At 54.2% G+C, this 20656-nt stretch overlaps 4 protein-coding genes across 6 annotated transcripts; 3 read left to right on the forward strand and 1 right to left on the reverse strand.

The window, feature by feature from the left end:
• The first annotated feature begins 1108 nt into the window (after positions 1–1108).
• Positions 1109–6983, forward strand: LOC137588068 (dihydropyrimidinase-related protein 2-like). Its single transcript, XM_068304822.1, has 15 exons — positions 1109–1248; positions 1750–1838; positions 1915–2099; positions 2185–2349; positions 2892–2953; positions 3035–3115; positions 3235–3303; positions 3657–3777; positions 3876–4032; positions 4234–4375; positions 4460–4544; positions 4617–4702; positions 4777–4956; positions 5038–5203; positions 5387–6983. Exons 1-15 carry the CDS (start codon positions 1213–1215, stop codon positions 5476–5478), a joined length of 1716 nt encoding a protein of 571 aa, XP_068160923.1. The 5' UTR covers positions 1109–1212; the 3' UTR covers positions 5479–6983.
• A 770-nt stretch (positions 6984–7753) lies between these two features.
• si:ch1073-416j23.1 (rac GTPase-activating protein 1) lies at positions 7754–12780 on the forward strand. 2 transcript variants are annotated; one of them, XM_068305411.1, is made up of 16 exons: positions 7796–7838; positions 8303–8411; positions 8644–8846; positions 8927–9063; positions 9205–9283; positions 9361–9414; positions 9503–9601; positions 9720–10025; positions 10096–10257; positions 10328–10423; positions 10955–11153; positions 11235–11340; positions 11533–11665; positions 11768–11870; positions 12003–12114; positions 12354–12780. In XM_068305411.1, exons 2-16 carry the CDS (start codon positions 8321–8323, stop codon positions 12397–12399), a joined length of 1926 nt encoding a protein of 641 aa, XP_068161512.1. In that variant the 5' UTR covers positions 7796–7838; positions 8303–8320; the 3' UTR covers positions 12400–12780. The 2 variants fall into 2 exon arrangements, with proteins under 2 accessions (XP_068161513.1, XP_068161512.1); XM_068305412.1 differs by having other exon boundaries at positions 7754–8411; positions 8930–9063.
• A 149-nt stretch (positions 12781–12929) lies between these two features.
• Positions 12930–16339, forward strand: minpp1b (multiple inositol-polyphosphate phosphatase 1b). The gene is made up of 6 exons (XM_068305805.1): positions 12930–13458; positions 14507–14683; positions 14751–14939; positions 15017–15245; positions 15354–15487; positions 15618–16339. The coding sequence occupies exons 1-6, from the start codon at positions 13083–13085 to the stop codon at positions 15866–15868; spliced, it is 1356 nt and encodes a 451-aa protein (XP_068161906.1). The 5' UTR covers positions 12930–13082; the 3' UTR covers positions 15869–16339.
• Positions 16340–16479: 140 nt separating this feature from the next.
• Positions 16480–20144, reverse strand: atad1b (ATPase family AAA domain containing 1b). 2 transcript variants are annotated; one of them, XM_068305806.1, is made up of 10 exons: positions 20084–20144; positions 19269–19466; positions 19100–19198; positions 18907–19027; positions 18582–18782; positions 18408–18514; positions 18146–18235; positions 18005–18055; positions 17721–17851; positions 16480–17651 (listed from the first exon to the last, which is right to left on the reverse strand). In XM_068305806.1, the coding sequence occupies exons 2-10, from the start codon at positions 19440–19442 to the stop codon at positions 17531–17533; spliced, it is 1095 nt and encodes a 364-aa protein (XP_068161907.1). In that variant the 5' UTR covers positions 19443–19466; positions 20084–20144; the 3' UTR covers positions 16480–17530. The 2 variants fall into 2 exon arrangements, with proteins under 2 accessions (XP_068161907.1, XP_068161908.1); XM_068305807.1 differs by having other exon boundaries at positions 19269–19463; positions 20084–20134.
• Positions 20145–20656: the final 512 nt, after the last annotated feature.

The following is a 20656-nucleotide window of genomic DNA, read 5'->3' on the forward strand; positions in this document are numbered from 1 at the left end:
GGAGCCTTCGAGAACAAGACCCTCAACTTTGAGTCGTTCAGCCCGCAGACGCAGAGACGAAGAGCCCACCGGACCCGAAGCGATGGCCGTGATGGAGGAGCAGGAGGAGGAGGACCGACGGTGGTGTTCCCCTCTGGACACCCCCGGGACAACAAGAGAGAGGTGGGAAAAGAACTTAAGGTATGATTGAAAAACGTCTCTGAGGAGATCATCAGTTCTGATCAGATCAAAGGTTCTGATCAGTTTAACGGTCCTGATCAATAATCACAGAACCTAAAGGCAGTTCTTCTGTTGTCTTCAGGAGGAGACGGATCTGATCTGGAACCAGTTCCGCTTCCTTTGAGGAACGTGTTTTAGTTTTAATTCCAGGAGCTTGCATGTCGGATATTTTGTTGGTTTGATGAATTAACAATAGTGGGATAAATATTCAGAACCAAACCTCCAGCAGCAGTCATCTTCATTTTTAATTTTTAATTTTAAGTCAATAAAATAACATCACTTTAAATATTAAAGAAGTTTAATCAGAAACAAACATTTGTGTATTTTTACAGATAGACTCTGACCCGATGTAAGTGGAGTCATTTTGTACACCGGAACGTTTTTAAATGTAATCAGATTTCTGTGGGTTATTCCCTTAATTTAAATTAAAAAAAAAAAAATTCCTTATATGGTGTTCTGGTACTTGAGCGGAAGTGACGGGTTCCTTCATATCATGACGTCTTTGATCAGTTTGTTAATGATGACGTCATGTGATAGATTAAACATCAGCTCCGACATTGAATCCACCATTGGTAACAGATTACACTCCATCGTGTCTGTTTCTGCAGGTGGCGTCCAATCACAAACCCGCACGTTAAACACTTCCGGAGATGTGATTTCAAAATAAAAGCGTTTGTTTTAAGCGACCATGAACTCAAGTATGAAACTTCTCTGGCTGTCAATAAATCATTGATTAATAACGGCATCATTTCATCTCCTCTATTATCGATCCATCCGGACGGAACCGATTTCGCTGCGTGAACATTTCACTTCCTGGTTTGATATTTCTTTAACTGCGCTTTTATTCTGGAGTTCCACATCGGAAGTCATGTGTGTACTAATTGCCGGTATGTGACGTCAGCACAGAGGGGCACAACAATAGCGGTGTGTGTGTGTGTGTGTGTGTGCATGTGAGTGAGGGCGGATCAATCAGACGATCAGAGATCGATCAGGATGTCTTTCCAGAACCGGAAGAGCGGCGCGAGGCCGGTAAGTCGGAACCGAACCGGAAGAAGGTGTACCGGGTCAGAGGGGCGGCGGCTCCGCCTGACGGTCACCGGGCCGTGACGACCGGAACCAGGCCGGACCTGCGGGTCGGTCCGGTCCGGTTTGATCCGGAACGGGCCGGTAGGATTTGGTTTACCGGCAGTGAAGGGTTGCTGATGGATGGTCACGTCTAATTGATTAATTGATGATTAATTAACGATACATTAACCTCCATTTATGTTGAGGATCAATATTTATTATTGGCAAGGTTATTGATCACTTATCGTTAAAACAAACATTTCATCAGGATGGAAAAGTTCATATTTTTCATCGTTTCTGTGACGTCAGCTCTGCTGTGGCTGAAGGGGTCGGGCACCTGTTCAGGAAGCGTGACGTCAGCAACGACCAATCAGATTCGAATCAATTTTAGATTATCGATCAGCTTTGGAACAGAAGCAGGTTTATTTTGAATTATTTGAAAATGATTTTGCTGTCCGTTGCCAGGGCGACCGTCTGCTCATCAAAGGAGGGAAGGTGGTGAACGACGACCAGTCGTTCTACGCTGACGTGTACGTGGAGGACGGGACCATCAGGTGTGTGTTTGTTTGGATACACTGCTGTCGTCATGGCGACCTGTCATCACGCTTCCTGTCCCGTCCCCCCCATCAGGCAGATCGGTGAGAACCTGCTAGTGCCCACGGGCGTGCGGACGGTGGACGCCTACGGCCAGCTGGTCATCCCAGGGGGGGTGGACGCCAACACCTGCCTGCTGGCCCCCCAGCGGGGCGTGAGGCCGGCGGACGACCTCTACCACGCCACGCGCGCCGCCCTGTCCGGAGGGACCACCACCATCAGTCAGGCCCCGCCCCTCCCCTCAGCCATCACATCAGCCGGGCGCCAGGGGGGGCGGGGCTAATCACAGGTGTGTTGTGTCCACAGTGGATCACGTGCTGGTGGAGCCGGGGGCCAGTCCGCTGGCGGCGTTCCAGCAGTGGAGGGAGGGGGCGGAGCTGAGGGCCTGCTGCGACCACACCCCCCACCTGGACATCAGCCGCTGGCACGAGGGTCTGCAGGAGGAGCTGGAGGCCCTGGTGAAGGACCGAGGTCAGGGGGGTCAGGGGGGGGGCACGAGGGTCTGCAGGAGGAGCTGGAGGCCCTGGTGAAGGACCGAGGTCAGGGGGGTCAGGGGGGGGGCACGAGGGTCTGCAGGAGGAGCTGGAGGCCCTGGTGAAGGACCGAGGTCAGGGGGGTCAGGGGGGGGGCACGAGGGTCTGCAGGAGGAGCTGGAGGCCCTGGTGAAGGACCGAGGTCAGGGGGGTCAGGGGGGGGGCACGAGGGTCTGCAGGAGGAGCTGGAGGCCCTGGTGAAGGACCGAGGTCAGGGGGGTCAGGGGGGGGCACGAGGGTCTGCAGGAGGAGCTGGAGGCCCTGGTGAAGGACCGAGGTCGGGGGGGGGCACGAGGGTCTGCAGGAGGAGCTGGAGGCCCTGATGAAGGACTGAGGTCGGGGGGGGCGCGAGGGTCTAGAGGTTCTCTGCAGAGGAACCAATCAGAACCATGTCACATGACTGTCCTAGTGATCTGTAGTGATGTTTGAATCCCAGGCAGTGGGCGGGGTCAGCCTGAAGCTGCTGTGTTTGTGTCTCAGGTGTGAACTCCTTCCTCTTCTTCATGGCCTACAAAGACAGGTATCAGAGCTCTGACTCTCAGGTGAGCTCCTCTTAGGTGGCGGCGTGGATCAGTTAGCGCCGTTAGCACACGCTTTGCTAAACGTTCTACTTCCTGTTGTAGCTCTACGAGGCCTTCGGGGTCCTACGTGATCTTGGAGCTATCGCACTGGTTCATGCTGAGAACGGAGACATCATCGATGAGGTACAGCCTGACCAATGACATGTAGGAACCCGCCTACTGACCCCGCCCACCCAGCACGGAACAAACATCGAGGACTGTAAAAAAAATCTTACTCTCCTGTGAACCCATTTTTGTTTCAGGAGCAGAAGAAGCTTCTTTGTGTCGGCATCACTGGACCTGAAGGGCATGTTTTATCTCACCCTGAAGAGGTGCACACACCTGTAACACACCTGTAACACACCTGTGACACACCTGTGACACACCTGTAACACACCTGTGACACACCTGTAACACACCTGTAATGCACCTGTGACACACCTGTGACACACCTGTAACATACCTGTAACGCACCTGTGACACACCTGTAACACACCTGTGACACATCTGTAACATACCTGTAACACACCTGTGACACACCTGTAACACACCTGTGACACATCTGTGACACACCTGTGACACATCTGTAACACACCTATAACTCACTTGTAACTCACCTGTAACATACCTGTAACATACCTGTAACTCACCTGTTACTCACCTGTGACACACACATCACCCACAGGTGGAGACGGAGGCGGTGTATCGAGCCATCACCATCGCTAAACAGGCTAACTGTCCGCTGTACGTTACCAAGGTGATGAGCAAATCTGCTGCTGATGTCATCGCCAAAGCCAGGAAGAAAGGTGACGTTGCCATGGCGACGTGTTCGGTGTTGATTCTGCTGGATGAAAGGTGTGTGTGTCCCGCCGTGGTTTCAACACCTCCACGTTTGTGTGACCAGGTATGGTGGTGTACGGGGAGCCAATCACAGCAGGCCTAGCCACTGACGGCTCTCATTATTGGTCCAAGGACTGGGCCACGGCCGCCGCCTTCGTCATGAGCCCGCCTCTCAACCCCGACCCGTCAACGCCACAGTACCTGACCTCCCTGTTAGCATGGTATGACTCCACCCACCGTGAGCACAGTTAGCATGAAGCTACTTTACCGTTAGCACGGTTAGTAAATTTCTCCCCACCAGTTAACAAGGTTAGCATAGCTACGTCTGTGAGGACACGGTTAGCATATGTAGCCTCCCCTCACACCCCAGCGGTCCAGACGTTGTGGGCGGGTCTGAGCATGTTCTGTTCTTGTTTTCCCAGCGGTGACCTCCAGGTGGCGTCCAGCGCTCACGCTAGCTTCTCCACCGCTCAGAAGGCCGTCGGTAAAGACGACTTCACGCTGATCCCCGAGGGAACCAATGGGATCGAGGAGAGGATGTCAGTGGTGTGGGACCGCGGCGTTGTAAGCCAAGCTAAGCTAAACTAAGCTAAACCAAGGTAAGCTAAGCTAAACTAAGCTAAGCTAAGCTAAGCTGTTCCTCTGCAGTCCACAGGAAAGATGGATGAGAATGAGTTTGTGGCGGTGACGAGCACCAACGCCGCCAAGCTGTTCAACATGTACCCGCGGAAAGGTAGAGACACCGCCAGCCGTGATTGGTCCGCGGGCCGATGATGTCATGCTCACATATCTGACCCGTGTACAGGACGGATCGCCGTGGGGTCGGACGCCGACATCGTCATCTGGAACCCGAAGGAGACCAGAACCGTCTCGGCTCAAACCCACAACCTGGTAACGCCCCCCCCGCCGCCCACCACCCCCTCCCCCCTCCGCCGTCACCTGATGGTGCTTCCTGTCGCCTGCAGACGGTGGAGCTGAACATCCTGGAGGGGGTGGAGCTGCGCGGCGTGGTGTCGGTCGTGATCAGTAACGGTCGGGTGGTGCTGGAGGACGGGGTGCTCAGCGCCGTGGAGGGGGCGGGGCGCTTTGTGGCCCGGAAGGCGTTCCCCGACGCCGCCTACAGGAGGATCAGAGCCCGCAGCAAGGTAGCGAGCTAGCAGGCACCTGATTGGTTGGCCCGTCAGGCCCCGGTCAGGCCCCGGTTCTGATGTCCCCTCCCCTCCCAGATGGCCGAGGCCCGGGGCGTCCCCCGAGGAAACTACGATGGACCGGTCCATGATGTCATCAGCATGACCAGATCGGTGCCGCCCACTCCCACCAGCAGGGGGCCCCCCTGTCCAAAAACCCAGACCGGGTCCCGGAACCTCCACCAATCAGGGTTCACCCTGGCAGGTATTGATCGCACTCACACAAACATAGAAAGAGTGTTCTGATAACCTGATGAATAACCTGATCAGTAACCTGATCAATAATCTGATCAGTAACCTGATCAATAATCTGATCAGTAACCTGATCAATAATCTGATCAGTAACCCGATCAATGACTCTGACTACTCCAGGACTTCTTCTCTCCAGGTGCTCAGGTTGACGACCACATCCCCCGACGCTCCACCCAGAGGATTGTGGCCCCCCCTGGTGGGCGGTCCAACATCACCTCATTATCATAGGAGACACCCGCCCCTCCAGGCCAGTTAATCCCCGCCCCTCCAGTCCAGTTAAACCCCGCCCCTCCAGTCCGACTACACCCCGCCCCTCAAGTCAGACTAAACCCCGCCCCTTCGAGTCCAGTTAAACCCCGCCCCTCTAGTCCGATTAAACCTCGCCCCTATAGCAGGACTACGCCCCGCCCCTTGAGTCTGAACAGGGCCCGCCCCTCGAGTCCAGTTACACCCCGCCCCTTGAGTCTGAACAGGGCCCGCCCCTGGAGTCCAGTTACACCCCGCCCCTTGAGTCTGAACAGGGCCCGCCCCTTGAGTCCAGTTACACCCCGCCCCTTGAGTCAGGCTAAACCTGGCCCCCTGAATCCAGCTAAGCCCCGCCTCTTGAATCCTGCTAAACCCCACCCCTCAACTCTGGCTAAACCCCGCCCCTCAACTCTGGCTAAATTCCGCCCCTTGAATCCAGCTAAGCCCCGCCCCTGGAGTCCAGCTGACCCCCCCCCAGATGATTTCCTCCCTGTAGCATTGGGAGTCGTCCTCGTGGTGCCAGGACTCTGTTACGGTTCCTGCCTCCCATTGGCCCCCTGAGATAATAACCAATCAGATTCACACTAGTCAGTGCTCTCATATTGATCCCCATCCATTGATCGGATTCCAATCGTTCCTTCCGATCCATAAACTCTTCATCATACTCATAGTAATAGATTACTTGTTGTTCTGTTGTGGAAGCATCAGTCCACATCAGTGTTCCTATTGGTGGAGCTTCTGTCAGGATTAATCAATACTTCTGTCGTCTATTGGTTCCGTTGATTTCAGTTATTGATGAATGGATGCAAATCAGAATTGATCTTTTAACTTAAACTTCCTTAAATGGTGCTAAAGAATCCAGCTGTAGCCTCCAAATAGCATCCCCTAGAGACCACGCCCTTTACAGGAAGTTAACCACCTGGCTCCGCCCCATAAACTGTGATGACATCACCACAAGCTGACTGTCTGGCGGTGGAGGCACAAGTAGCACTGGTTCCACTGGGGGTCACGTCTGTGACCTCTGACCCTGATTGTAAAGAGTCCTGAGTCTGTGATGTCACAGCTGCAGACTCCTCCCCTTCCTGTTCTGTCAGAGCAGATTTTTAATGTCTTCATTTGATAATTCATCATTTTGTATTTTTTTTACAGTTTTTCTATCCTGGCACTGTTAGCATGTGTTAGCATCTGTGTTTGTAGTAGCCTCACGCCGCTCGGCCACTGGCGGCCATGTTGGTGCGATGTGGTTGCTATAGCAACACCCTATCCAATGAGCAGCCAGCTCCAACGTGGTGGCGGTGAACTGTTTCCGTAGCAGTGAGTCGTTCGCCGGAGCCAAAATGGAGGACGCGAGCGCCTCGTGTTAGCGTGCATTTGTGTTAGTGAGTGGTTACCATGGTGACGGTGCATTGGTTGTTGTTGTTGTTGTTCCCGTAGTGACTGTAAACGACTTCCAGTGGTGACGAGAGCTGCATGAATAAAGTGTGAAGAGAAACACGGAATCAGGTGTCTGTTATTACACACGTGTTAGCGTGGTAGGTCCAGGCTAACACGATAACACGCCTACTTAGTTCACTTTCAGGTCCTTCGTTCTAGTCTTTATTTCCATGACGGTGGAGGAAGTTCATCCTTCCTTTCAGTGCCAGAAGCCAATCAGCATCAAGTCTTGTTCAGAAGGACCTCCCCCTTTGGGTGTGGCTCTGGGACACACGCACACTGAACACACACACCTTTCTTCAGAAGGAAGGAAACGAGCAGTTATTTTATTTTTTTTAATTTTAGATACTATGTTGATCCCCGAAGGGAAATTAGTTAACATGATAATAATTGATCAAACTATTGATCCCTGATTCTCTGCTGTTTCCCCATCCATGATTCAGATAACGTTCACATAAACCCACATGACGTCATCAGCACGGATCAGGTCACATGACCTGGAGAACTAGTCAGCTTGCTCAAATGAACCCACCTGGACATGTGACGTCAGCGGAGTGGACCTTTACTAAGGGGAAAACCTACTATGGGAAAGACCTACTATGGTAATGCGTGTTCGGCTTCCAGTTTTTTGAGTTGGTTTGTTGTTTTCAAAGATTATTATTGTTATTGTTTACGTTCATGACCGTGTGTTTCCATGACAACCTCGTTATCTGTCTCGTGCTCCACGATGCTGTTTGGACGCTGTTCTCTGTAAATTAAAAAGATCTCCGCTGATTGAAACACACGTGACAAGCCAGCTGTCGGGGTGACGTCATCACCAATAGGAAGGGTGGGTGAGGTCACGTGGTCAGAGACGCCGGTCGACAAACGAGCGCAAAGTCGGATGAGCTGCAGCTTCTCACGCGGCGGTGAGTTAAACAAACAAACAAACAAACAAACAAACAAACACGGTGAGACACGTTCGATTATTTATTGTTTTTACCGGAATGAGGACGAACTTGTTGTAAACGGAATTTCTGCCGGTCCGGTGACGCTGTGACACACACGTGACGTCACGGACCGGTGTCCGTGTGAGCGGATCCGGTGTGTGAAACCAGGTTGTGTGAGTGTGTCTGGGTGCTCAGTGGGGTCACCTGATGCTGTTCACACAGGAGCAGGAACCGGATTGACTCCTGATTCTGGACCGTGTGAATGAATGAACGCTGACGTCTGATTGGTTCTAAGGTTCTGTTTGGGTCAGCATCAGCCTGACCTGCAGGGGGCGTCGGTTCTGTCGGCCCAAATAAAGTTTAACTGGAAACTTTATTAGGAACTACATAGTGGTGATGGCTGAACCCTGTACCGGTCCGGTTACTCTGCTTTCTGGTCCCAGGTGGGGGGGGTTGTCCTGATGGGGGAGGCCCGGGTCATCGTGGAGGAGCTGCTGGTTCTGTGTCTCCAGAGGATCACCATGGAGGAGAGCAGCGTCAGCACTGAGCTGGGTGAGAGGCCGACCCGGGTCTGACCCGGGGTCAGGTCCAGGACGCTGACCCGGGGTCAGACCCAGGACTCTGACCCGGGGTCAGGTCCAGGACTCTGACCCGGGGTCAGGTCCAGGACTCTGACCCGGGGTCAGGTCCTGGACTCTGACCCCGGGTCTGACCCCGGGTCGGTCGTAGCAGCTCTTCCGATCGTCCCCTGACCTCTGACCCCCGGTCCTCCTGTGGCGGTCAGAGATGGTGGAGCTGGTGCGGAGCCTGGAGGCTGCGCGGCGCCGCTGGCTGGGGGCGGAGCTGGAGCTGAAGAAGTACAAGGAGCTGCTGGTGAAGTCGGACGTGTCCAAAGCCGCCCTGGAGGTGAAGCTGAAACACGCCCGCAACCAGCTGGACGTGGAAATGAAGAAGCGCTACAAGGTGGAGGGCGACTACCAGTACCTGGTGAGTCTCATGGTGCAAGCGCCGCCCGTCAGGCTCCGCCTCCGGCCATGACATCACAGGTTTGTGGCTCCGCCTCCCAGCAGAGGCAGATGCAGCTCATGTGCGACATCCTGGTGCACGACAGCAAGTCCAGCGCCTGTCTGAACGCCGAGCAGAAGTCCCTGCTGGCCACCTTCGACCACAGGGGGGCCAACATGACGCTGCACCGCAGCAAACGGTGAGTCAGCAGGGACTTCCTGTCGGAGGGACTTCCTGTCGGAGGGAGTTCCTGTCGGAGGGACTTCCTGTCGGAGGGACTTCCTGTCGGAGGGACTTCCTGTCTGATGGGACATGAAGGCCTGACCGTTTCCTCGCCCAGGCTGACGGTGATCGACGAGTCGTCCTTCATGTCCGTCTGTCACTCTGACATCAGCTACGACCGGACCGATGACGACGTGGTACGCCGTCACCGTGGTGATGGAGGCGGGGTCCCGACGGTGGGTCCTGGAGCCTGATGGGATGTTGTGTGTTTCAGGATCTGGACACCAGCGTGATCAAACCGCTGAGGTCTCGAGCCCGGGAGAGGAGGGTGAGACCCCGCTGGAGGGGTCGGTGGGGTGGGGGGCTCCTGGTCTCTGGTCGGGGGCTCTCAGGGTTCTGGTTCTGGTTCTCTGCAGCGCTCGTCGATGGGACCGGGCCTGGGCAGTCTGGCGGGGAAGCGAGGGAAAGGCGGGGTCGTGTCCGCGGCGCCGCCGGAGAGGAAAGCTGTGGACAAGGTGGGCTGAACCTCTGACAGTCTGTTTCCATGGTTACCGTCTGGTCTAGTTCCAGACCGGTATCCAGAACCGTTCACCAAACCGTCTCAGGAACAGGAAGTTCGTCTCTGTGTTCCAGGAGGTGGAGACCACCGTGAAGGCGTCTGTCGTGACCCCTGAGGCAGGAGGTCAGGCCCATGGGGGGGTGGGAACCCCCCAGGAGACGCCGACCTCGACCCGGAACCTCAACCTGGAGGGTGGGCAGTCCTCCCGGCGGTCACAGGTGGGCCGGCTGGCGGGGTCAGGTGACAGTGACGCCTGTGCCTCGGATCAGACGTCGGTGTGGTTCACCTGCGAGGAGGCGGCACCTGTGCCTGAAGCCGATGCCCAGCCCAAGATGGAGGACCGAGCTGAAAACCTGAGACACGTGTTCCTGTCCAAAACGGTACCAACAGACGGCCCGTCACCCCCGGGCGGCGGCACTGTGAACCCCAGCGTTGTGTTCCCCGGTCCAGGTGATCCGGCCCGAAACCTGCTCGCCCTGTGGGAAGAGGATCCGCTTCGGGAAGATGGCGGTGAAGTGCAGGAACTGTCGCGTGGTCGCCCATCCGGAGTGCAAGCAGAAGGTCACCGGGAGCTGCACCACCAGCGGCCCGGCAGGCGGCGCGGCCCAGCAGGTTCTGTTGAGATGATCCAGAACCAGGAACTGGTCTGGGGTGAAGGTGACACTCACGTCTTCTGTTTCAGAACTCGCTGGACGGTTTTGCTCCGGCGGTCCATCCCAAAGTTCCTTTGCTGGTGGTCCAGTGCGTGGCCGAGATCGAGAGGCGGGGCCTAGAGGAGGTGAGTAGGTGTGAACTTAGGACATGGACCAGTTTGACTCTAGGGGGGGTTGTGGTTGTAGGTCGCTCGGGCGACCGTGGCTCAGTGGTACATCGGTTCAATTCCCGCTCCCGCCGAGTCATTTGTTGTTGTGTCCTTGGGCAAGACGCTTTACCCTCCTTGCCTCCAGTGGGGCATCGCTGGTGTGTGAATGTGTGTGATTGTTCCGGTGGTGGTCGGAGGGGCCGTAGGGGCACATTGGCAGCCACGCCTCCGTCAGTCTGCCCCAGGGCAGCTGTGGCTACACACGTAGTTACCACCACCAGGTATGAAGGAGGAGTGGATGAATAATGGATCCGATGTAAAGAGTCTTTGAGTGTCCAGACAAGAAAGCACTGAATAAATCTAATCCATCATTATTATTATCATCCTTCAATGACCCAAAAATGTTCAAGAACTCCTGATGAGACCCGAGTCCTGGTCGGTGTTCGGGCAGACGAGGTTCTTCAGGGCTCTGCAGGTTCATCCTGGGTTTGGTTCTGTTGTCTGCAGAGAGGACTGTACCGGGTACCGGGGGGGGAGCGCCTGGTGAAGGAGCTCAGGGACCGGTTCGTCCAGGGGAAGGCACCGCTGCTGCTGAGCAAAGTTCATGACATCCATGTGGTCTGTGGGCTCCTCAAGGACTTCCTGAGGAAGCTGAAGGAGCCGCTCCTGACCTTCAGGCTGCACAGAACCTTTATGGAGGCAGCAGGTGTGAAGGGTTGGGGTCAGGGGTCAGGGGTAACAGTGTGGTCCGTCGACGTGTCGGTAACCGATGGTCCGTTTGCTTCAGAGGTGGCTGATGAGGACAACAGCGCCGTCATCCTGTACCAGGCCATCGCAGAACTGCCCCAGACCAACAGGGACACGCTGGCCTTCCTCATGCTGCACCTGCACAAGTAAGAAGGGCTGGATGAACCGACTGGACCCAACCTGGACCGATTGGACCTGACCAGACCCAACTGAACCCAATTGGACCCATCACACTGACCCGACCGGACCTGATCTGACCCTACCAGACTCCTGTCACACCCGTTGCTCTGCATTGACCCTTAAACCCGTTAACCGTTGGGTTACCGGTCTGTTTCCAGGGTGATGAAGAGTCCTCACTGCCAGATGGACCAGAACAACCTGGCCCGGGTGTTTGGACCAACCTTGGTTGGACATGGGATGTCTGAGCCGTCTCCAACCACCATCATGAAGGACACCAACACCCAGCCCAAGGTCTGCCTCCGGGGGGTTGTGTTTGCCACCTGATTGGCCCCTGTGGACCGGTGGTGTCTGTTTGGGTCTCAGTGGTTGGCTGAGTCGGTTCTTCTGTCTCAGGTGGTTTCCCGCCTGCTAGCCCTCCCTGACGCCTACTGGAGGAGTGTCCTCTCCATCCAGACCAATCAGACCACACCCATCCAGAGCCAGGACAGTGGACATGGTGAGATGGTGCCTTAGTCCCGATTGGCTGGTTTCACCACATATAGTCACATGATCGTTTAGTCTTGTAGTCTGGTTCTAGCAGAAGGGACGACTAACCGAACCCAACCCAGTGACCGTGTCTTTGTTCCAGGTCGGCTGTTCAAGCCGCTGACGTCTCCGGAGTTGAACAGCTACTATCAAACCGCCAGCAGGGGGTCTCTGAGGGGCCGGATCAGGAATCTGGGCGGCGCCCTCCCCAACACGTAAGACCACAGAGGCATGGTCCTGATCCGCAGACGATAGTGGCGGTTCTCCGGTCTGAACCCGTCCGTTGGTTCATGAGAACATGACGTTTTCCCATGATTCTCAGCTGCTTGATTGATCAACCATTTCAGTATTGATCAGTGAAATACACCCAGGTTCAGGGCTGCCAAAAGGCATTATGGGTAACTCGGCTCTGGATGTCGGACCCTAACGTCTCCTCTTGGTTCTGTGTCTCTAGGGGTCGGGTAGAGCAAGGGAAGCGGTTCTTCACGTCACCCAGCTGATCACTTCCTGTTCTGTGGAGTCGTTGGAACACAACACACGCCTCACATCCTTCTTCAACAGGAAGTGATGTCACATGATGTGACTGTGAGCTGCTAGCAGCTCCTCTGTTATTCCTGTGCAATGCATTGTGGGAAAAGTCCGTGACACATCCACCTATGTTTGGGAACGCTATCTGTGGGTAGAATAACGTATTTTAAAACTGACGGTTAAACCACTTCTGGTCTGAGGACCAATCAGAAGGCAGCTTCCTGCTGAAAAAACAGTTCTGTGTAAATTTTAGAAAATCTGGTGGAAGATGTTTATCATTAAAGTCTGTGTTCCTGTTTGGAGAATAAAAGCATGACGTCTGTACGAAACTTCAAATAAAATGTTTAAATTAATGCTTTTATTTTTTAAATTCTGGCATTAAGAGGAAGTGTGACGTCACATAATTTTGTCAGATGTTCCTACAGAGGAGGAAGAACCAGGATTTGAGTGGTTCTCCCTCTGACGTCATCATGAGGTCAGAGTTCGCCCAATCCGCTGAATTCGATCCGAACCGGGACCGAAAACGTTCGTTTTTCATCGTTTCTATTCGGTTTAATCACTCCGGGAAAGGTTTTGGTCGTCCACCCGGAGGTGACGTCACAGCTGACGGGAACCCGGAACATCAACAGCACAAAGGCGGCTGTCTCGAGCCGACATGTTTCCCGCCCCGCCGCGCGGCCCCCGGCTCGTGCTGGCGGCCCTCGGGCTGCTGCTGGCCCGCCTGTCCGGCTCCTCCCCGCCGGTACCGGACGTCCCGCACATCGCCGCCTACTTCGGCACCAAGACCCGCTACGAGGAGGTGAACCCGCACCTCCGGCGGGACCCGGCGTTCGTCAACGCGTCGGTGCTGAAGCCCCCGGCCGGCGAGCGGTGCTCCCCGGTGCACCTGACCGCCGTCATCCGGCACGGCAGTCGGTACCCGACCGCCAGGAACATCCGCCGGATCCAGAGGCTGAGCGAGCTGGTCCGGGACTCGGCGGGGGGGGAGCTCCGGAGCCGCTGGGAGAACTGGTTCACCGAGGACATGGACGGTGAGCGGCCCCCGGGGGCAGGTTACCGGGAGGCGGTCACGGTTTGACCTTTACCCGTGAAAGTAGGAAAACGTGTTGACGTGTCGGGATGCAGTTCCTCTTCTGACCACCAGGCGGCGCTGTTTGTCCGGAGTCACGACAGAACCGTGAACGACAACAAAAATAATAATAATGATTACATCATAAAAACTAGAACCAAGGCAGTCACAGTCTGTAACATCCTGTGACACCCCTGAATTAAAATGTTACCCTGACCTACTGTCATAGGTCAAAGATCAGAGCTAGTGCTCTGACCTACTGTCATAGGTCAAAGCACTATCTTTGATCTATGGTCTTACTCACATTTGGTGGACAGACGAACACACCAGCGCTGACATCACAAACATCACTGCTTTGACGAGGGACGATAATAATAATAATGATAATAATAATAGTAATAATGATAATAATAATGATAATAATGATAATAATAATAATGATAATAATAATAATAATGATAATAATAATGATAATAATAATAATGATAATAATAATGGTAATAATAATAATAATAGTGATAATAATGATAATAGTCATAATGATAATAATAATAATAATGATAATAATGATAATAATGATAATAATAATAATGATAATGATGGATTAGATTTATTCAGTGCTTTCTTGTCTGGACACTCAGTCGCTTTCCATCAGATCCATTATTCATCCACCCCTCATTCATACCTGGTGGTGGTAACTACGAGTGTAGCCACAGCTGCCCTGGGGCAGACTGACAGGCGTGGCTGCCAATCTGCCCCTACGGCCCCTCCCACCACCAGCGGAACAATCACATTTACACCAGCGATGCCCCACTGGAGGCAAGGAGGGTAAAATGTCTTGCCCAAGAACACAACGACAAAAGAGTCGGCGGGAGCGGGAACCGACCCGCTCTACCACTGAGCCCCGGTCAAATTAATAATTAATAGTCATGCTTTATTTTTAGTATTTATATTTGTAGAAAATGTATAATTTATATTTGTACATTTGATGTGATCCTCCTCCTCCTCAGGTCAGCTGGTGATGAAGGGGAGGGCGGAGCTCCGTCAGCTGGCCCGCCGTCTGGCGGTGTTGTTCCCGTCGCTCCTGTCGGAGGAGAACCGTCTGAGGATCTCCTTGAGGAGCAGCTCCAAGCACCGCTGTGTGAGCAGCGTGGAGGCCTTCCAGGAGGGCCTGTGGGGGCGCCCAGGTGAGCCCGCGTGGGGGTGGGGGGCTGTTGAAAGGCATTGTGGGTAGTAACGGCCGTCTGCCTGCAGAGTACCGGCACGAGGTGGACGACCGGCTGCTGCGGTTCTTCGACTTCTGCCCGGGGTTCTTGGAGGGCGTGGAGCAGAACCGCAGCGCCCTGCAGGAGGTGGAGCGCTTCAGACACGGGCCGGAGGTGGACGCCGTGAGGAGGAGGGTCGCCGCCCAGCTGGGCGTGGCTCAGCAGCGCCTGACGCCGGGTCAGACACGCCCCCCGGGTGGCCGTCGGGTGTGGCGTGAGTGGCGGCGTGACGTCTGTCCCTCCGTGTTCCCGTAGATCTGCTGGAGGCGGCGTTCTTCCTGTGTTCCTACGAGCTGTCCATCAGGTCCGCCCACTCGCCGTGGTGCTTCCTGTTCGACGAGGACGCCGCCCAGGTGCTGGAGTACCAGGGCGACCTGAAGCAGTACTGGAAGCGTTCCCACGGTCACGTGATCAGCAGCCTGTCCAGCTGTCCGCTGTTCCACCACATCTTCAGGACGCTGGACAGGGCGGGGCGCCCCCGCAGGTGCGTGGTGACGTCAGCGGGGGGAATGATGTCACAATGGGTGATGATGTCACTGGGGGTGGTGATGTCACTGCGGGTGATGATGTTGTTCTGTTGGCGCCCCCCCAGGTCCACCGACGCACCCCCCGAGCCGGCCTCCATCCTGGTGGGTCACGCTGAGACGCTCCTCCCCCTCCTGTCCCTGCTGGGGCTCTACAAGGACCCGACGCCGCTGACCGCCACCAACTACCAGTCTCAGCATGGTAGGAGGCCACGCCCCCTAGTCAAGACAAGGGGCGTGGTCCAATCAGACCTGCAAGTCTGATTGGACCATGTGGTGTGTTTCTGTGCTCCGCCCACTTCCTGGTTGTCACACTTGTCTCTGGCTGACAGGGCGGAGCTTCCGGTCGGGCGTCATCGCCCCGTACGCCGCCAACCTCCTGCTGGTGCTGTACGACTGCCAGCGGGGGCCGCGGCTGCAGATGCTGCTGAACGAGGCGCCGCTGCGGTTCCCGGGCCTGGAGGACGACGCCCCCCTCTACCGGGACGTGCGGGCGCAGTACCGCCACCTGCTGGACGGCTGCGACGCCAACAAGGCGTGTGAGAGCCGCGCCGGCGGGCGCCAACCCAACACCGAACTCTGACCAGGTGGGCTCACACTCAGGTGTTCAGTGGCTCACACTTGGTAAACCCCGCCCCAAACAGTGGCTGTCCAATCACAGTTTAGCAGCACACACACGGGGGTTTGGACTGTTTCCAGAGCTGAGGGTCACATGACCCGACCTCACCTGTGTGGCTGATGGTGAACCGAACATCTGATGAAACCAAGCTTTAAGTTACCATATGACAAAGGTGACCTGTGACCCCTGCGACCCCGATCGCTTTAAGGTTAAATCAGAGCAGGAAGTAAACAAGATTCAAGGGGAAATATTTCACGTGATTAAATCGCTTCTATTTCAACGTATTTCTGCTGTATAACGGTTTAACTGTTTATGGGGGGTTAACAGACGGGGGGTTAACAGACGGGGGGTTAACAGACGGGGGGTTCTCAGGGTTGATCTGTACGTTTCTGTCTTCGTTCCTGGAATCTTCCAGAATCCTTCCATGTCAGTTTTCTCCAGAACCGATGATGCCAAATGTTTACATTGAAGAACCAATAAAGTTTCACGTCAGAGCGCCATCAGTCACATGACGTCATCCATGTTCACAGAACCCAAACCGGTTCTGTTCGCTCATCTTAAATAATTAACACTCGTTCAATTCAACCCATTTATTACATCATCCAGTTATGACATCATAACTCAACAGCCAATAACATCCCTGGAAGAATATCATGTGGTTTCACACATTTAGTTTATTCGCCCAAATAAAGATAATCATGATCTCAATAATCAATAACTGAACAGACAACAGTAAATGTGTTTACAGCCGACACGTAAACATAAACAATGTTTGTGGGCGTGTCCTCGCAGACATGCAGACCTTTGATGTCTGAGCTGATCCTGAGAAGCTTTGATGTCAGATACAAAACAACCAGGGCTGTAAACAAACATGTTTACTTGTTTGTTTCACTTTGTAAACACTTTGTCAGTTTTCATTCAATGATTTGATTGAAAAAGAACTTCAAACATGGAACCAAATGTTTTTTTGTAAAAATTTATTTACAGGATTTCCACTTTATTTTGAAGGTACAAGCTTCCTGGTAGTTTCAAAATAAAGCCCTGGTATGGAAACCTGTTTAATGTGAAGGTCCAACACTGACAAAAAGTAGAAACATAAAAAATGTCTAATAAATTATTTCAATGACAAATACTTTAGCTACAACTCGTTCTTCGGTTACGCTCCATGACTTTATTTCTTAATTCTTGAACTGAAAACTTTTTACATTTTGAGTTTAATAATTTGGCCTTATTTTCGAAAAAATGTGAATTTCTTCTGTCTTGAGTCAGTAATCGATTTAACCTGATCTTCATCACGATGAACACACACAGGAGTTTCACAATAAAAGCTGAGGACGGTCCCAGCTCGTAACTTAAGCAGCTCCAGGCAGAGGCGTTTCCATAGAAACAGCTCCTGAGGCTCCTGGGTACTGTAGTCTTTACCCCTCGGACCAGAACAAGATGGAACCAAACGATAAAGACCCCCAAGCTGAGGTCCAGGACCCCCATGAGGGTCACGTGACTGAACGACAGCGATGACATCATCACAGGACCAGCTGACTGAAATAAACAGTGGCACAGAACAAAAAGACACGTAGTGACGGCGGTGCTGAAAGGGCGGGCGGGTCGGGGGGCGTCGCCGTGCGGTCAGTCCAGAGCGGCGTGCAGCAGGGCGCCGGCCCCGCCCGCCTGCTTGGACTTCCTCATCTTGCTGATGGAGCGGCGGAGGTCGGACTGGTGGATGGGGCGGATGAAGTCCTCCGCCGGGCTGAGATAGACAGACAGACGTTAGGACTCCGCCCCCGGCGCCTAGCGGAGCGATGATGACATCACCTACCTGTCGCTCTGTGTGTGCACGAAGTCCCGCACACAGAGCAGTGCAGCGTCGCGGCACATCTCTCTGAGGTCACTTCCTGAGAAGCCCTCCGTCTCCTTGGCGACGTCCGGCAGGTCGACCGACTCGTCCACCTGCACACACACAACGGGTCAGGACGCCACTTCCTGCTGGAGCATCACAGTAAAAGCATCGACAGCCATCTTCCCTTTGAGGCTTTTATTGTGAAGGATCTATCGATCGCCTATTGATCAGACATTTATCAATGGGGGCGGAGCTGGACTTACACGCTCGTCCTCCAGGATGAGTCTCAGGATCTGCTCCCGCTGCCTCGTGCTCTGCACCGACAACAACAACAACAACAACACGTCACTCGTGAGCCGATCAGCCGATCAATAGCGATCGGTGTGGGCATGTCGGGGGCTCACAGGCTGGTTGATGTGGAACCGGGTCGGCATCCGCCTCAGGATGGCAGAGTCCAGGTCCTGAGGACGATTGGTGGCCCCCATGATGATCACCTGCTGGGCAATCAGTCAGTCAATCAGTCAGTCAATCAATCAATCAGTCAGTCAATCAATCAATCAATTAGTCAGTCAATCAATCAGTCAATCAATCAGTCAGTCAGTCAATCAATCAATTAGTCAGTCAGTGAGCTGCTGCAGGCTGGAAGGAGTGTGTGTGGGGGGGCACCTGGCAGTGGTGGTCGGTGTCCAGGCCGTCCCACAGGCTCATGAACTGGGCCTTCATCATGGCCGTGGCCTCGTGGTCCGAGCTGGAGCGGCTCCTGAGGAACGAGTCTGTGGACAGACGCATGTTAGGCCCCGCCCACTACCAGTCGCACCCCGGGATTGGCCGGCACCCCACCTATCTCATCCACGAAGATGATGGAGGGCTGGAGCTTGACGGCCAATGAAAAGACGGCGGCGGCCAGCTTCTGCGACTCGCCGTACCACTTGTCCGTCAGCGTGCTGGGCTGCAGGTTGATGAAGCGAAAGCCCGCCTCCTTCGCCGTCGCCTTGGCGATCAGCGTCTTACCACAGCCGGGGGGGCCATACAGCAGCACGCCTGTAACCGTGACAACGGAAGAGAAAGGTCAGCGTTGACTCCTCTTTCCTCACTTCCTCTTCATTACCCCCCCCCTCTTCATCTTCATCACCCCCCCCTCTTTATCATCATCACCCCCCCCCACCTTTGGGGGGCTGCAGCAGCCTGGAGCCCTGGAACAGGTGTCTCTTCTGGACGGGCAGGATGACGGTCTCCTTCAGCTCGGTGATGACCTCGTCCAGACCGGCGATGTCCCGCCACGTGATCTGAACACAGCATCGCCGTTAGCTGATGCTAACGATGCTAACCTGAGCGGCTAGCCCGTGCTAACCCCTCACCTGCATGCTCAGCGGGTCGACCAGGTGGGCGGCGATGCTCATCTCGTACTCGCTCAGCTTCACGTTCTTCACGCCGATCTGACGCATCAGCTTCTCGGCCTGCAGCGGGGGGAACCGGGTCAGACGTCCATCGGCTCACAGGACCGGGACCAGAACCCCCCCGGCTCACCTGCTTCTGGGCCTCCACCTTCTGCTTGCGGGTGGGGTCGATGGCGTCCACCATCCACTTGATGGTGAAGTAGGTGACGGCGCCGAAGATGGTGAGGCGGAACAGCAGGCCGATGACCTCGTTCCTGCCCAGGGGGCGGGACATGTTCTCCACCGGAACCTCCCTCAGAACCATGTTGGACCAGTGGACAGGAAGCTGCTGCACACAAACACATCAGAACCGACCCGAGACGGACAGGAAGTCACTGGGATGACCCAGAACCGAGGAACCGGTTCCAGGACAGGGTCTGGCTCCTGGAACCGGTGGTCCAGGTTTGAGGAGCCGGATGGAGAGGAGGAGACCGCGCGGTGGATCCGGTTCCTGTTCCGGTGGTTTAGATTTAAGGGGGGCAGGGTTAGGGACCCGACCCTGAGAATCGGACCCCCTCCCGAACCCGAACCGGACCGATCTGCCGGTGAGCTCCTGATGTTCATCATATTATTCAAAACATGTGGACAACACGTTGTTATTTTATCTTTATTTGTAGCCTGACCTTTAAAGGTCGTACCGGGTTCGGTTCGTCCCGGTCCGCTGCGGGTCCTTGAGCGGGGGTCGGAGACCCGCCGGTGACCGCGTTACAAAACCGAAACCTCTGCGCTAGGCTAGCCGTTAGCAGTAGCTCGACCTCCCGCTCCGACAAGCTTAACGCGACGTCTCCGTTAACCGACGGTCTCACCGGAAGCGACGCGCCGCGAAACACAACCAGTTCCGTTACGGCTCCGCGGGGAAAACGACACAAACTCTCCGTTTATGTGATAAACGTCAGAGGCTCTCACCTCCGGTACCTCCGCTGCTCACGTCGAATAGCAGCACTTCCGTAGTTCTACCCGACCCGCCCTAATTCTTTTCTGATTGGGTTATCCAATTCCGGTTTTCCAATTAAAACCAATAATCTTTCTTCTAACTAATTGCGTCAAGAAATGAGTGCCTATTAGCCAATCAAATGTAGAATAGGGCGGGACATAAGGTCTGTCTTCTTCTACTCTTAATACTGCTCCCTATGTACAAGACGCTCAATCTCAGCGCAGTGCTGCCACCAACAGGCGGATGCATGAAGCACAGCTAAGAGATTTAGAGATTAAAGATGGATAGATAGATAGATAGATAGATAGATACTTTATTAATCCCGGAGGAAATTGCATATTTATTTATTTATTTATTTTTATAGATAGATAAAAAACACACTTTATTGTCCACACAAACGGGGAAATTATATTTTCCACTCCTTGTTGTACATGAATATACATATATACATGTTAGTAGCACAAACACTGTATACAGGCCCCTGTAAACACAACACACACTTTTACTAAAGGAGTAAAATAAAATACTGTGGGAGGATGCATAGT

The sequence above is a fragment of the Antennarius striatus genome, chromosome 21 (genome assembly GCF_040054535.1).
Source record: "Antennarius striatus isolate MH-2024 chromosome 21, ASM4005453v1, whole genome shotgun sequence".
NCBI lineage: Eukaryota > Metazoa > Chordata > Actinopteri > Lophiiformes > Antennariidae > Antennarius > Antennarius striatus.